This window comes from Papaver somniferum, chromosome 7 (assembly GCF_003573695.1).
Source record: "Papaver somniferum cultivar HN1 chromosome 7, ASM357369v1, whole genome shotgun sequence".
NCBI lineage: Eukaryota > Viridiplantae > Streptophyta > Magnoliopsida > Ranunculales > Papaveraceae > Papaver > Papaver somniferum.
The window spans coordinates 197269205-197284983 of record NC_039364.1 but is presented as its reverse complement, the minus strand read 5'-3'; the positions used below and the strand labels follow the sequence as shown (position 1 = coordinate 197284983).

At 38.2% G+C, this 15779-nt stretch overlaps 1 protein-coding gene across 1 annotated transcript; it reads right to left on the bottom strand.

The window, feature by feature from the left end:
• Positions 1 to 5554: 5554 nt before the first annotated feature.
• On the bottom strand, positions 5555 to 7219 carry LOC113299339 (anthocyanidin 3-O-glucosyltransferase 7-like). The gene has a single exon (XM_026548353.1). The coding sequence runs from the start codon at positions 7122 to 7124 to the stop codon at positions 5739 to 5741; it is 1386 nt and encodes a 461-aa protein (XP_026404138.1). The 5' UTR covers positions 7125 to 7219; the 3' UTR covers positions 5555 to 5738.
• Between the last annotated feature and the right edge of the window lie 8560 nt (positions 7220 to 15779).

The following is a 15779-nucleotide window of genomic DNA, read 5'->3' as shown; positions in this document are numbered from 1 at the left end:
ATGCTAAAATATTTTTGTTAGAGCATAACTCGGTTGAACTCACCAAGCATTGGTATGCCAAGTTTGGTTGTCATATTTTAGTGTAAAACTCATCTAAAGTCACTTGATTATATACTAGAGTCAACTTCGTTTAGGTTAGACTAGAAATTCTAGGAATGTTGAGACCTGAAGAATGTGAAGAAGTAACGAACTATAACGACGACATCATCCTTCCACTTGAGGTTAGTAATATTGACTTGAATTGTTTCATTCCTAACGTATCTTCAAGTCGTGTTATATTGAAAACATAACTGCGAAGTTGTATATACTGTACATATTGTATAATACTCTAGTGATGTGACATGGTCATAATTGTATGATCATAGTATTAGGGAATTAGACTACGAAGTATAACGCTTATCTTTTGAACTTGTATATACTGGTATGATTATGTGAATGGGTTATGGTGAATATTTCATCATAGGAAACAATGTTTTACATTCGTTTAAAGGAACTACATTCATGAACTTGTTTCGTGAATCAAAATGGAAATCATTAGGCTTATTGGTCCGGCTATTCATTGCAAATATTTGGGTGACCAATATGTATGAGATGGTAGAACCGGTCTTAACCTTGGTTATGTATCTTGGTATAACTAATCACAATGCCTGACTTATGATTTGGTATGACTGATTTTTATTAATTGGTGTAACTGATCCTAAGTAATCACCATGAGATGGTATGATCGATATTTGTAATTGGTGTAACTGATCCTGGTAATTGGTGTGACCGATCACAGAGTGTTGTGTAATCGATCCTTGTAATTGGTAACAGGTCCAGATAACTGGTGTGACCGATTACAAGCAATACCATGGGGATATGGAACCGATCCTGGTAACTGATGTAACCGATCCTGGGTAACTTGTGTGACCGATCACAAGTATTTCCATATTAAGGTATAACCGATCCTAGTGATTGGTAGAACCGATTGAACCCATGTATGTGATTTGGTATTTGATCAATCACATAGTTATCTTGGAGTACAGGTCAACCAATTCTAAACTTGTTTGGAAGTGTGGTATAACCGATTCCAAGAATGTAAATCCATGTAAATATGAATAAGGATTTACAGTGAAAAGATGTCAACATACTTTGATCACGTACAATAACTCTTATCGTTTATTGTTCAAAGATATCCCTTAGTACTCAAGGAGATCATGTGCCGAAATAAATTGAGAATCTTTTAATTAAGGTTTTTGGTTTTATATGCTGTAATTACCAGCAATTAAATGCATATCTCTAGAGAATAAAAATTGGTAATGTGCATTTACTAATTGGATATTTTCTATTGAGAGATTTCGAAAATATTGGACAAGCATTTATTGAAATTAGGAAAACCGAATCTTGCTATTCATCGTATATCTTGAGAATATTTTCGGTTTTGGAAATTCCTTGATGTCCAAACATCCTTGGTCTATAAATACCTAAGTTTTCATTTCTAGCAAACTATCCTAAGAGCCAGGCAAACTTTATTTCTTGTTGTTTCTGGTGGAGCCGTCTCTTCGGAGAGGAAAGTATCCTAATTAGGTGGAATCTCTTACGATCGCTCGTTTAAATACTTTTGTGTGTTCAAGAATCTCTACGAGTACCGTTGGTCGAAAACTAGATAATTGCAGTGTTATTAGTTTTCGATTGATTTGATGGACTAATGGTTGTTGAAACTTTGATTGCACCTAGTTTGTTTATTCTTGAGAATATTCTCTTCTGATATAAGATTCACTCAAACTAGATCGAAGTATCGACGGGATCTTTAGAACTCTTGTTAGATCTAAAGACATCTTGTGATAATCCATTATTAACAAACTCCGTTCTATGTGTGATTGATCACATGAGATTCAAGTGTGTTGTGTAGGTTATTATTGAAGATTAAAGAAGATTTGAAGACGAAGAAGATTTCTTATTAGTTCTCATATCTTTGTGTGTGCACAAACCTTGATCGGCAGGGATCCAACTAGAATCAGATATTCGATTGATTAGTTGCGTGAGATCGACATCGTTTTATAGTTTCACGTTGAGATCTATACTTATCGATTGCAAATCTAAACTTAACTTCTTTGGTAGTTATTGGATAGATTGATCTAACTAGGAAAAGGAGTTTATTAGATTAAACGGAAGAGCCTTTGCGTATGACTTGGGATATCTTTATCTTGGAAAGAATCAATAGAGTTGTTACCAAACAGATTCGTCGTTCCTTTGCTGTTTGGAATACGATCCAAAGGAATTGTACCAGTGCGTGACCTTCGAAGTCGGAAGCGCAGGGATACTGAGGAAACTAAGTGAACTAAGGGTCGTTGCTTGGTCTCAACTATACGAAGTTGGTGTAGATTTTGTCTAGCGGCTTAATTCTGAGAGTATTCAATTCTGGACTAGGTCCCGGGGTTTTTCTGCACTTGCAGTTTTCCTCGTTAACAAAATCTTGCTGTGTGATTTGCTTTTGTTTTCCGCAATTATATTTGTTTATATAATTTAAAGTAAATTGCACTTTACGTTAACTCCGATATACTTGATAGTGATCCTATAGAGTTTGGTTAAGTCCGAACCTATTATCAAGTATCACACTTTGGTAGGCATATTGTCTCGGTCTTGTATCCATAGTCAATCATACAAAGTGTGAATATCGAAGTTGTTTGCCTCGACTTTGTCCGTAGACGATCACACTCGTGTTGATGGTGGTTTTTAGCTTAGGGCGAAAACCGTAAAAGTCTATCTACATGACCCGACATCAGAAGTAGTAGACCTTGATATGTCTATATTGCGCAAGGAATTTGAAGGATATATCAAAATCTGATGAGTTCCTGTGCCGCTCTTCATATTGTATTAAAACTCAAGCTCCTAGATGAATTGTTCACTAGTAAAGAGCCTAATGAGTATTTAATCTCCCGCCTGCATTATTCATTAATGTATGGCTTATTGAGTATATTTCCTATGCTATGTTCCCCGGCTAAACCCTTAATATTGGAATGACATGACAATTAGTGTTCACTCGCAGCTGAGTAGAATGAATTTCCCGAAGTATCAAGATTAAGGTCTGCATGAAAGTGCTCAATCAGAAGACGCGCTAACTGCTCTCTGAGAATAAAATTAAAGAATTTCTGTGTCAACACACACAAATTTATTCAATTTTGTGATATCTCACAAGATTCAATTTTTGGCCTAATTAATTTGCAAAAATTAGGTTTTTTGCGCCCTGCGCAATATCTCGAACCCTATTGTTCGAGACCAAACCTAGGTAAGCTAGGAAATTAATCTTCCATGGACTAGTAGGAGCAAAGTCCTGCCAAAAATCAGAAAACAAGAAATAAAAGAGGAGCTGCGGAAAATAGGAGCAGCAACAAGAGGAGGCGTGGCCGCGTCACATGGCCGGCCAGTTCGCCCTAGCAGGCGCCACCTGTAGCCGGATGGCCACGCTCCATGTTTCCCTTGTCGGCCCCCCTTTTTCCCATCGACCAATCAGGTCGTTCTAAATGCGCCACACGTACTTGGAATGTGGCCGGGCCCATGCTGCTTGCCGGCCCCCTTTCTCATCGACCAATCAGGTCGCTTTAAATGCGCTACACGCACTTGGAGTGTGGCCAGGACCATGCTGCTTGCCGACCCTCTTTCCTATCGACCAATCAAATCGCTTTAAACCCGCCACACGCATTAAATAAACCCAAACCGCGCCAACACCTAGTGGTCGTCGCGTCAACGTGGCCGCCATGTCAATTAGTTAATCAACCTGCCAAATCGCGTCGGCATACTAATTAGCAGGCCATGCTATTCCGCGACAGCAATATGCCGACGTTTCATAACAGAGCGGCCGCATGCTATCTCACTTTTCGTTCGTGGCCAACGCCATAACAATCTCTAACCAGGGTATTCTGATCAGAATAAAACTCTTGTTTTAATGGCATTGGTCGAATCAAGAGGAAACCCTAATTCCTAGTCATCGAATGACTATGCCACTTCGGGCCCACAACATGCCACAAGCCATGTGGGACCCAGAAGACCCTAAAGAATAGTGCCCGCGCCATATTTTGGCTACCCATGATCGTCCCCGCATTATGGCCTTGCGATAATTTCTTTATTCAACGTGGCCACGGTAGTATATGCTAAGATATAGTAGCCGCAGCCACGCCAGGCAGGCGCCACTCCGCCACTCCGCCACTATGCCACTGGCAGGTGCCAACGAGATGTGGCCATAATCGACGACCACCCCCTTCCATAAATTGCAATCTCGGTCGTCCAACTTCGCCAGCCGAATTGACTGGCCTAGACTAAATCTTAGGCGACCAACCAAGACTAACTTAATAGCGTCACACACTATTTCTTGCTCATGACTTAGCTCGCCACACATGATTACCCGCCGCCTAGCATGCACGCGATTGGTCGGAATAATTAGGTCTTGCACACAAGACCCACTCAGCAATCTGCTGCCTATTTTCCACGAAAATACTCGAGACATCAAACATGTCACAAATTGGGGGATGTTCATCAGGGTACTGGTCTGGCGGTTTAGAACAATGCGGCGTGCAACGCGCCCATTACGAGAAAGTGTCAGGAAAGGGCGGACGGTTAATGAACAGTAAGTGAGTAGTGGGTGTAAAGCTGACCAGTCTTCCCTCGTGATGGGAACATGATGATCACCACTTTTTACACGACTCCACTTCTTCACTGCTTAACTGTCTTCACTTCCTACGAGATCAGGTGCTCAATCATGACTTGTATAAATAGGTTTTCGACCTATTTCGACAAAGGACAAGTGTTATCAACACAAGTATCCAGAAAACAGCAAGAACTGATAGCTAACATTCCGCAAGCCGGTTCCATATTATGATACAAGTCATAAAACAACCACACCTTCATAATTCAATATTTTGATCTCAACACTTTCTTCGCTTCACTCCCTAGGATCAACCCTTCTCCTTCACTTTGTGACCGAAGCAAGACTGGAACGGTCATTTCTTGGTTTAGGCCAGAATTGTACAGATTGATCTGTCGAATCTAAAAGTACTCTCGTGCAGTAGATTTGTTTAGGGTTTAGATTCGTTTCTCATCGGCACATCCAAATTTACCAAAACCAGCAGAATCAATTTTTATCCCAAAACAACTCGGTAAAAGGACTTATAAGTTGAAACAAAAAGATTGTGGTGTATTTGGGTACCGTCATCTTTTTAATTTTGGCCTGGGGTTTCTTGTAAATGATAAGCTTGGAAGAGGGAAGCAAACTCCCACTAAAAAACAAAGTAGAAGGGTGCTTTGGCCTGGGGTTTCTTGTAATCATAAGCTTGGAAGAGGGAAGCGAACTCCCACTAAAAAACAAAGTAGAAGGGTGCTATGATTTGCTGTTAATTTTTTTCTTGTTATCTATGAGTAGCTGTTAGCTCTTGTAACACTAGGTGTGTTGCCCAGTGTTTGTGGTCTTTTTGGTTTAGGCTGCTTTTGCCTCCCCCTTGTACACCTAGGCGTCTTCTCTTCTTGTTTTTTTTTTTGCCTTTTCAATATCAATCTAAAACTTTTTACTTCAAAAAAAAAAAAAAAAAACTGTAACTGTTCAGAACAGATTGATTGATGCTTTAAGATTACATGCTCCACTGTGTTTACATTGACATGACTGAAAAGATTTGAAAAGGATATAAATTTTCATTAGCCAGTTTTGTAAATTGTGATGATACCATTTTCCAGCTGTATAATAAGAGATAGTAACAATTGCATAAACTTCATTTCGAATCTTTTAAAACTATCTCTGCCAGAGTGTTGAAACCCCTGGTAGAACTCCCTTTCGGACCAACAGCATGTTTGGCAAATCCTCTGAGGGCACCAATTTTCTCTCTCAGTTTCTCATCGGAGAAGATCATATCTAAACACTCCACCGTTCCGTCCTTTGTAAACACTCCGTCTCTAATCCTGGTCCCTATCCCCCAAACATCAGATACCATACGACAGTTAATTCTCTGATCACCAAAAAATGGACGGCATATCATTGGTACGCCACCTGTAATGCTCTCCATTATTGAATTCCATCCACAGTGTGTCACAAAGACACCGATCGCGTCGTGCTCCAGTACTCGTTGTTGTGGAGTCCATGGAACAATGAATCCTCTCTCACTAGTCCTTTCAAAGAACCCATTAGGCAATTGACCTACCAGATCATCTTTCAATGACCATAAAAATGGTACACCACTTTCTTCCAATCCTTGTGCCAGGGCAGCAAGTTCATTAGGTGGTGGTGTAGTCACTGTGCCGAAGCTAATATAAGCGATGGATGTTGGCTGTTGTTTGTCTAACCAAGTAACGCAGCCATGAGGGTCATCATGAGTATGAGATGGATTTTGAGAAGTTAGAGTGAATGGACCTACTGTGAGACATTTTTGAAACTTGGAATTGAAATCTTCGAGAATTGGCAAATCTAATTCCGCAAATGAATTAATGGTAACAGCAGCAGCACGCGGCAACATCATCCCCATGTTATGCAACATGCGCGAGAACTCAGATTCCCAGCCTCCGAAAAGAACACCTTCTGGCAAGTCTCTGGTTCTTATACGAGATAATCCTGGAACGAAGTCGATGAGTTCTTCTTCACGTCCTTGAATACCATCAGGTCCAGGAGGTATGGTTTGCCGAATAAGATCAGTGTAATAATGAGTTGATAAAGAACAAGGACCAGCAGTCCAGAAAGAAATCCATGGTACTCCCTTTCGCTCAGCCAAATCGCCAGTAAAATACAAGAAAGAATCACTTACGAAACACTTAATATCATCTGATGAATCATCACCATACACTTGATCAATTCTGTTTCCAAAATTTTCTGCCATGGATTTAAGAAAGAAATTCATTTCAGCCCTGGGATCTCCTGTAAGACCGTTTGGTATACCATCATCAACATCATACGGCTTCATATTGGTTGGTATATTGTTCGGTAAATTGTTGTAAGATTTAGATTTATTCCCGAAAACTAATTGGTTGGCTTTTACGGTGGAGAAGAACGAGAATGTTAATGCTGGTGCTTGAACTGCTAATCTACGTACTAGATTGAATAATGGTATCGCGTGTGTTCCGAATGGAAATGCCGTTACTACTACATGATTTGGTGTTTTTTCTGCCATTTTCGACGAAAGAGTTGAAGAATTCTAGAGGAGATGTAAGCAGAGAAATTTACACAGAGAGCGAACAATAAGGTGACATACTTTTTATATACCACTAGATGTTCAAATTTTGCGCAAAAGGTTCTAGAAAATAGTATTAGTTGTCAAAGCTGCAGTTAAAGTAGTTTTCAAAATTGCATGGTTGGAGGAATTGGGGTTACACTCCAGACACTTCAGAGGAGGTTAGAGCGAGATCTCGTTTCTAACCACCAAAACCAGTTAGTTGTTGGAGAAATTTCCTCTTACCAAGTTAGTTTACCATGGTAAATACTGGCGTGTTCTTAAATGCCTGGTGGGTGGTGGCGGCCAATCAAATTCTGCCAGCATATTCAGCTATGATGAAAGTGTTTTTGGTTTACACAGGCTGGTTTTGGTACTTCGATGTGTTTTTGGTTTGCTACAGGCTGGTTTTTGTACTTAAATCCATAAAGATGTTACAAGTCGTAAAGATTACAAACACACAGTAAAGGTTTATGTCTATTCTGCAGTACATTTGTGTCTCCTGTGAATAAATTTGTCCACGGGAAAACTTATCTCGTGAAGTTGTCTGAGTTCCTTTACTACAGAACATGCTCATTTAAAGCTTTCAAACAATATATATGATCATAATAAAATCGTATCGCCTAAAATTGAATTTGTAGTACCTCATAGCAAACAACAGACCCTGAATATCATTCAACAGACATCATTTATCACAAGAAGTTCAGTCAGTTACTTCCCCTCTATAAAGTATCCACATTCTAAGAACTCAAAAATCATAACAGACCATTTGGCAATTCATGATGCAACAATATCAAATGTTCCCCAATGCCCAACCACTGTCTCTCTTCTCTTCATAAGTAAATATGAAAAAAAAAACTTCGAAATACAGCTGTAGACCCAATAGAACAACAGCACAAAACAACTTCTCTTTTGCATCCTTCTACTCTACATCAGCATTATTTGGAGCATTGGTATCAGTCGTGGTATTACTTTATCGTCCTCGCACATGCTCTGGTTTTGCTTGCACCAGTAAGTGATATCCAAGAGATACATCATCGAGCTTCACATGTTGCAGCCAAAGCTCAGCATGGGAGAGTCAGCAACAAAGCAGATGCAACCAAAGGACCATGAAGGGGAATCTCTGCAGGCTACAGCATTCAAGAATTTAATTAAGTGTTCCATACATAATTGCAAGTCCAAAATGGTGTAACAACATCACAGAGCCAATAATAAAGATAGACATTTTTGAACATGTACGAGACACACACACATAGCTTTGAACATTCAACCTAACATACTAAAAATATATTCCATAAAAAAAATTTAAAAGACAATCTAAAGTTTGGCAAGAATAATAAAAAAAAAAAACTAAGATAGCGTCCTCATGCCTACTTTTCAATATCGTACAACTTCGATGGAGCAGCATATCATGTCTATATGCGAAAAAAATAAGGCGACTGTTGTTATGTAGATTTATAAGACAATTCAAGCATAGGCATGTTCAGCTACTGAGAAATGATTTGCACCACCAGTTATAATCAGTGACAATCGAAACCAAATTTGAGAGGAAAACTATGAAATAATACATAAATCTTGACCAACTTGACACTAGGCTTTAGCTAAATGTTCAACATTTGTATCTCTATCTCTCCTCAAATGCAAACCAAACGATGAGCCTACATATGTGCAGCAGAAAGAGTTCCCTGCTTCAAACGACTGAAAACACTAAGGCCTCAAAAGTGAACACCCTAAATTGAACCATAAGGTTACTGCTACTCCAGGAGTTGCTTAGGTTTGTTGTTAATAAAAACACAAGTTTGCCTTCCAAAGTACAAGGTAGGTTTGCTGTATGATGTTTTCTTACAAATATAAATCCACTAAAGCATATAAATCCACTAATCCACTACAACTCATGACTAACAGGTACTAAGAATAAATTAGATTTCTAATCCAATGAAAATACAGAAAATACTTCTTATACACTTCCTTTAAGAATGCCACATCAACTAAAACCACGAAGACAAGACTACATGCAGGATATTGAAAACATGACACAAATCTCGACAGTCGACAGAGTTCAAAATGGAATCGTATCTATCTTGATTAGCTAATTATGTGGTTCTATTTTTGTACCTGGTGTCTATGTTTTTGCATCAACAAACTTTCTCTTATTGGAAACATGATACAGCTGCCTGCTGCTTCACTTTAGACCATCTGCCTCACCATCTATGAAGGAGTTCCTCCACTGAATGCACACACAAACCACTTGAAAGAAATTTCTTTGTTGACCTGATAATTTAAAAATAATGAGAATGAGAAACAAATAAAATGAAGTGAAGTGATGCACAGAGAGTAACAGTCTAATTAGAGGGAGATCCAACAAAAGTCAATAAAGCGAGAAAACTATGCAAACAATCGGTTTATCAAATAGTTCTCTGTAGCAGTATAAGAAATAGGATGCCCAGAAGTTCTGCTAGAATGTGGAAACTCAACATTGCAGCTTCAACTTTGTGACCCAGAATGCATAATTTCAGTATGAAAATCAGTTGGAAACTATTTTATGAATTATGCAGGTGATTGCACTAGAGCTCAAGGATAAAATCAAGTCTACAGAACATTGAAGGAGGGGCATGAACATGTGGCTCATTTCAATCCTAATTAGCCTTTTCAATATTTCATCACCTCCAAAGATCACTATTCGTTTTGCATTCATCTGACCATTGTTTTTGGTGTCACTGCGATATTAAGTATTTTATACTTTTTAAAACTCTCTAAGTCTAAAAAGATCCGACCGTAAATACAAACACCGTGCATTAACAGATTCACATTTCCCCAAACCTCCAAAAAGGTAAAACAAAGGGGGTACATACTAATTCTTTAGGTAAAAGTAAAACTATCGAACACTGAGAATTAGTACAAGCTACCTAAGAATGTGTAGCACTTGTTCTAACATTTCTTTGAGTGGAACTTAATGGCATCCCTAGGACGATGAAACTTGAGGATAAACAGTAAATATTACTAAATGGCACCCCTAGGATGACGAAAGCTGAGACCAGAAAGCACTTATAATCAAGGCAAAATGATCCCCACGCCTGCAATATGGCACCCCAGCAGAAGCCATATGCAAATGGCATATTTTTTTTCCCCGAAAGATGTGAATTGAATACATACTGAAAAAAAAAATTAAAAAGAAAGAGAATCAAGAGGGAAAATAAAAGGAAGTGTCATTTTGTCATTAAAAGTTCAGGAAAAGAATCCAAGGGAGCAAGTGACAAATATATGTCCAGTAAGCTTGTTTCCAAGTTTCCAACTGACCTCAACAGACCAACACCAGCAAAATTAACCCCTTCCCCTTGAGAGAAACACATCCTGCTAATGCGCAAGAAGTACAATGCATCTACATAATCAAGGAGTACAATGCAATAACGATGAATCTGTAATAATCAAAGCAATGTCAGACCCATGTTCAAGAGCTAATAATGAATCTGCACAAAATTGAGAATAACCATCCGGATTCAAATTCTTCACCCCTAATGGAATAATCTCTTAAATCTTAAAACTGTACAACCATCCGCATTCAAATTTTACAGTGTACTATATTAATTACCTCTCAATTCAAAATTTTGGTCATGATATAATTTAGATCAACTGAAATAGGCAATGAGTACTTACATTTGTTTTGAAAGGGGAAGTCATTTATGCATTCAATTGAAAGAGTTGTTGTTGTTCCTCCACCACATTTCCATGCATAACCACTCTCGAATCCATGCCACATTAGATTTTGTTGCCCTGATTCGAAGAAAGAAAAAGGAGACAGACATGAGTACACTGAAGCAAGAGAACGTAGCAGAGAAAGATCAAAACGAGTTACAAAGGCAAAGATAGAACAGAAAAAGAATACACCTTCTTTTCCACCCAAAAGCAGACCACAATCAGCAGAAGGAATAATTTCACCACAAGAAAATGTCAGTATCTTGCCAACACAAAGATCTCATAGCGGTTCTAGACCTTTAACACCAGAGAAAGCCTTGCAAACAAGTAATAGCGCCGGATAAACCCTTTGACTGTGGGTCAGCCACCGGCTCTGATAAGAAAACAAACTTAAGGATAAACTGAATTGTTATTAACCGATTGTCTTTTCATAAGCAAGGCTAGCATATTTATATGTAGCATAACTTGTTAGCCAAGTTGCAGTAATTAAAGAGAACTAGATGAATTAAGGCAACTGCCTATCTAAGGAAAGTAATAACTAAACAGGGAAATACTAAATAAGGAAGGAGTTGGTACTGCAACATCCCATCCCGCCTGAAAAACGACTTGTCCTCATGTCTGAAAGTCTGGAAAACAATCGATAAGTGCATCCACATCCTCCGAAGTTGCTTCATTATTTGAGCGATCTTTCCATTTAATAAGCCATCGAGTACCTGCAGCATTACCTTTTTTGAACAACTTGCGATCCAGTATTAACTCAGGTTCCCACTTTTCATAATCCACAGTAATCGGTAAATCAGTGTTGACAATAACGGATGAACCAAGTTTCAATTTCAGCTGAGAAACATGGAAGACTGGATGTATGCGACTAGATGCTGGCAATTCTAATCTATATGTTGTTGTACCAATCTTTTCCAGAATGCGAAATGGTCCATAAAACTTTGGAGATAGTTTAGAAAATGATTGTCACGAACTGTTGTCTGTCGATAAGGCTGACGACGCAGGAAAACCCAATCATTGACATCAAAAGAACGTTCAGTTCTATGCTTGTCTGCGCAATTTTTCATCCTGACCTGAGCATCTTGTAAGTTGGAGTGGAGAATTTTCAAAATATAATCTCTAGCTCTTAGTAAATCATCTACAGCATGCACAAGAGTTGTGCCAGGCTGATAAGTAGAAACTGTTGGAGAAGCTCTACAATACAAAGCCTGGTAGGGAGTCATTTTTATGGCTGAATAATAACTTGCGTTATACCACCATTCAGCCCATGGAAGCCATTTAGACCAATCTGTTTGACGAATACTAGTAAAACAACGTAGATAGCATTCTAAAGTTTTATTGGTTACCTCAGTTTGCCCATCAGTTTGAGGATGATAAGCTGAACTCTTGCAAAGCTGAGTATCTTGCAGAGTAAAGAATGTCTTCCAAAAATTACTCATGAAAATAGGATCCCGATCACTAACTATTGTTTTAGGCATACCATGCAGACGAACAACTTCACGTATAAAGACTTCAGCAATAGTGGAAGTAGTATAAGGATGTGATAATGCTATAAAGTGAGCATACTTAGATAAACAATCCACTACCACCAAGATGGAGTTCTTCTTGTTGGATAAAGGAAACCCATCAATAAAATCCATAGAAATATCAATCCAGATATCAGTAGGGATAGATAACGGATGTCGTAATCCAGGAGGTGCTGAAGCTTCATATTTATTGCGCTGACAAACATCACAATGTTGTATAAATGTCTTGATGGAAGATTTCATACATTTCCAATAAAAGTTTTGTTGAAGGCGCTTGAAAGTTCTCAAATACCCAGAGTGTCCACCTATCGGAGTTGAATGGAACTCATGAAGTAGTTTAGCACACCATTCAGAAGTAGATACTACAAAAACCCGATCTTTACAACATATGAGTAATTACGTTTATAAGTTGGGTCTCGGCGCAAATTTTGAATAAGAACTCCTAAGACAGCATCTGTATGACATTCTTGAACAATTTCATTGAGTCCAGAAAAAATGGGAGTAGAGATGGCCAAAAGTTGAGGATTAGCCATTCTTGATAAAGCATCAGCAGCTTTATTTGCATCTCCACATCGATAGATGATTTCATAATCATATCCTAATAGTTTAGACAACCATTTTTGTTGTTCGAGAGAAGACAATCTTTGCTCAAGGAAATATTTAAGACTTATATGATTTGTGTAAATTTTGAAATGTCTTCCAAGCAAATAAGGTCTCCATTTGTTTACTGCAGAGGACAATAACAAGCATCTCTTTATCATAGACTGATAAATTCAAATTCTTACCTGACAAAGGTTTGTTGTAATAAGCAATAGGCTTGTTAGACTGCATTAAAACTGCTCCCAATCCATTACCAGAAGCATCACATCACATTCCAAACAAAATTCTTTTGTAAAAATCTGGTAATGCTAAAACTGGAGTGCTGGTTAATGCACGCTTGAGTTGATTAAATGTTGTTGGAGCTTGTTCAGACCATTTGAAAGCATCTTGTTTTATCAACTTAGTGAGTGGAACACAAATTTTCCGATAATCTTTCACAAATTTGCGATAATAACCTGCCAAACCTAGGAATCCTCTAAGATCTTTAATGGTAGAAGGAATAGGCCAATTCTTAATGCTTGAAATCTTATCTTCTTCCACAACAACTCCTTCAGCTGAAAGGGTATGGCCAAGATATCCAATAGAGGATTTTGCAAAATCACACTTAGATTGTTTCAGATAGAACTTGTGTGTTCTTAGTAAGTCAAACACAATCTCTAAATGATGGAGATGTTCAGATAAAGAGCTACCGTAAATCAATATGTCACCGAAAAATACAAAGACGAATTTTCTAAGGTAAGGTCGAAAAACATCGTTCATTAAACTCTGAAATGTTGCAGGTGCATTAGATAATCCAAATGGCATTACTAAGAACTCATAGTGGCCATCATGTGTTCTGAAAGCTGTTTTGTGAATATCTGCATCGAATAACCTGATTTGATGAAACCCAAAGCACAGATCCACCTTTGAAAAAATTGTCTTGCCATTTAGCTCATCAATCAACTCATCAACAACTGGAATTGGATATATGTCCTTGACAATAAATTTGTTAAGTGCCCTGTAATCAACACACATACGCCAACTAGAATCCTTCTTTCTAACTAGTATCACATGAGAAGAGTAAGGGATAGAGCTTTGGCGAATGAAACCATCTTGTTTTAGTTCAGACACAATTCTATCAATTTCATCTTTTTGAAAATGAGGATATCTGTAGGGTCTAACATTTATTGGTGTTGTGTTAGGAAGCAGATTAATGTGATGATCATGAGCTCGACAGGGTGGAAGAGATGTTGGAGTTTCAAAAATATATTTATAACGCAAAAGTAACGCTGAAATTTCAGTAGGAACCTTATCAGAAGATGTTGTTGGCAAAGTAGGATTAAGCTGGAGAAGAAATCCATTGTGTGCACAATCCAAGAATTTCTGTAGTGGAGAACTATCCAAAAGCATGACTGAGGTTGAAGAATTATCAACCAACAAATAATTACTATTGTTTAACTGAAATTTCATGTGAATTTTTTGAAAATCCCACATTATTTCACCCAAGGTTCGTAGCCATTGTACACCCAACACAGCATCGCATCCACTAATATCCAAAACAAAGAAATCAGCAGTGAATGTATAGTCTTGTAATTGAAGAGAGACATTTTTACATAAACCACTAGTTTCGAGAAAACCGCCATTACCAACCATAACCTGTAAGGCAGCACCACTAGATTGATGAGAAAGAACATGTTTCTGAGCAATGGATGGATGTAAAAAATTATGAGTTGATCCTGAGTCAATGAGAACTGTAATGGGTTCTCCCTGAATATATCCTGTGACTCTCATAGTTTTAGGAAAGGAAGATCCCAGAAGAGAATGAAAAGAAATTTGAGATTCCTTAGGAATCTCAACTTCACTGTGAATTTCGTCTGTAACCTGTAGATCATCATCCCCTTCAACAATATTGGTAATCTCATCCTTGTCAAAAGCCATATCTAAAATTAATAATCTTGTCTTATCACATAAGTGACCAAGTGTGTAGAGCTTATCACAATTAAAACATAAGCCTTTTGCTCGTTTTTTTCTTTGCTCTTCTAAGGATAACCTTTTAGCTCCTGGAAGTAAAAAAGATCTATTGTATGGGGTAGGTTGTAACGTTGCAGCAGGTCTAAATTGAGGAGGACAATAAAGTTTCCTTGTAGCAGATTTCTTAACCGCTGCATAATATTCCTCGTGATGAATGGCTTTGGTAAAAGCCTCAGTTAAGGTTTGTGGTGTCAGTAATTTAACCATAGTGCCAATGTGAGGTTTCAAAGAACGGATAAAGCAGCTGATCAAGAAATCCTCAGGAAAATCAACCAAATTTAATAGATGTTCAAACTCAGGGATATGTTCACGTACAATACCTTTCTGTTCAATGGTGCTTATATCCAACCTAGCATCCACGAATTTTTCTGGAGAAAATCTTGCACAAACCAAAGAGAAAAATTGTTCCCATGTAGTAATATAAGTTTGGGTTCTTCTCCAGCGAAACCACTGGTTTTCTTCACCTTTAAGATGTGCAGCGTCAAGAGTAAGTTTAAGAGCATCAGATGCATTGTAAACACTAAAGTATTGATCTGCATTGAAAATCCAGCCTTCAGGATCGTCACCATGAAAGTTAGGAAATTTGATATTAGGGCGTAGCTGCTGTTTTGGACCATTATTTGGTGGTGGTGGTGGAGGAGGAGCTGGTGGAGGATTCGCGGTACCAGGACATTGTTGTAGAAGAGGAATAAATTCTCTAAATATGTTGCGGATTGAGGTTTCTATGGATGTATCAAGAGAAGTACTTTCTTGTTCTCGGAGCAACGACTTCTCTGCTAGCTTCTTC

Excerpts from the sequence above, each read along its gene's own strand:
- LOC113299339 (XM_026548353.1), bottom strand. The coding sequence starts at position 7,124 with ATGGCAGAAAAAACACCAAATCATGTAGTAGTAACGGCATTTCCATTC.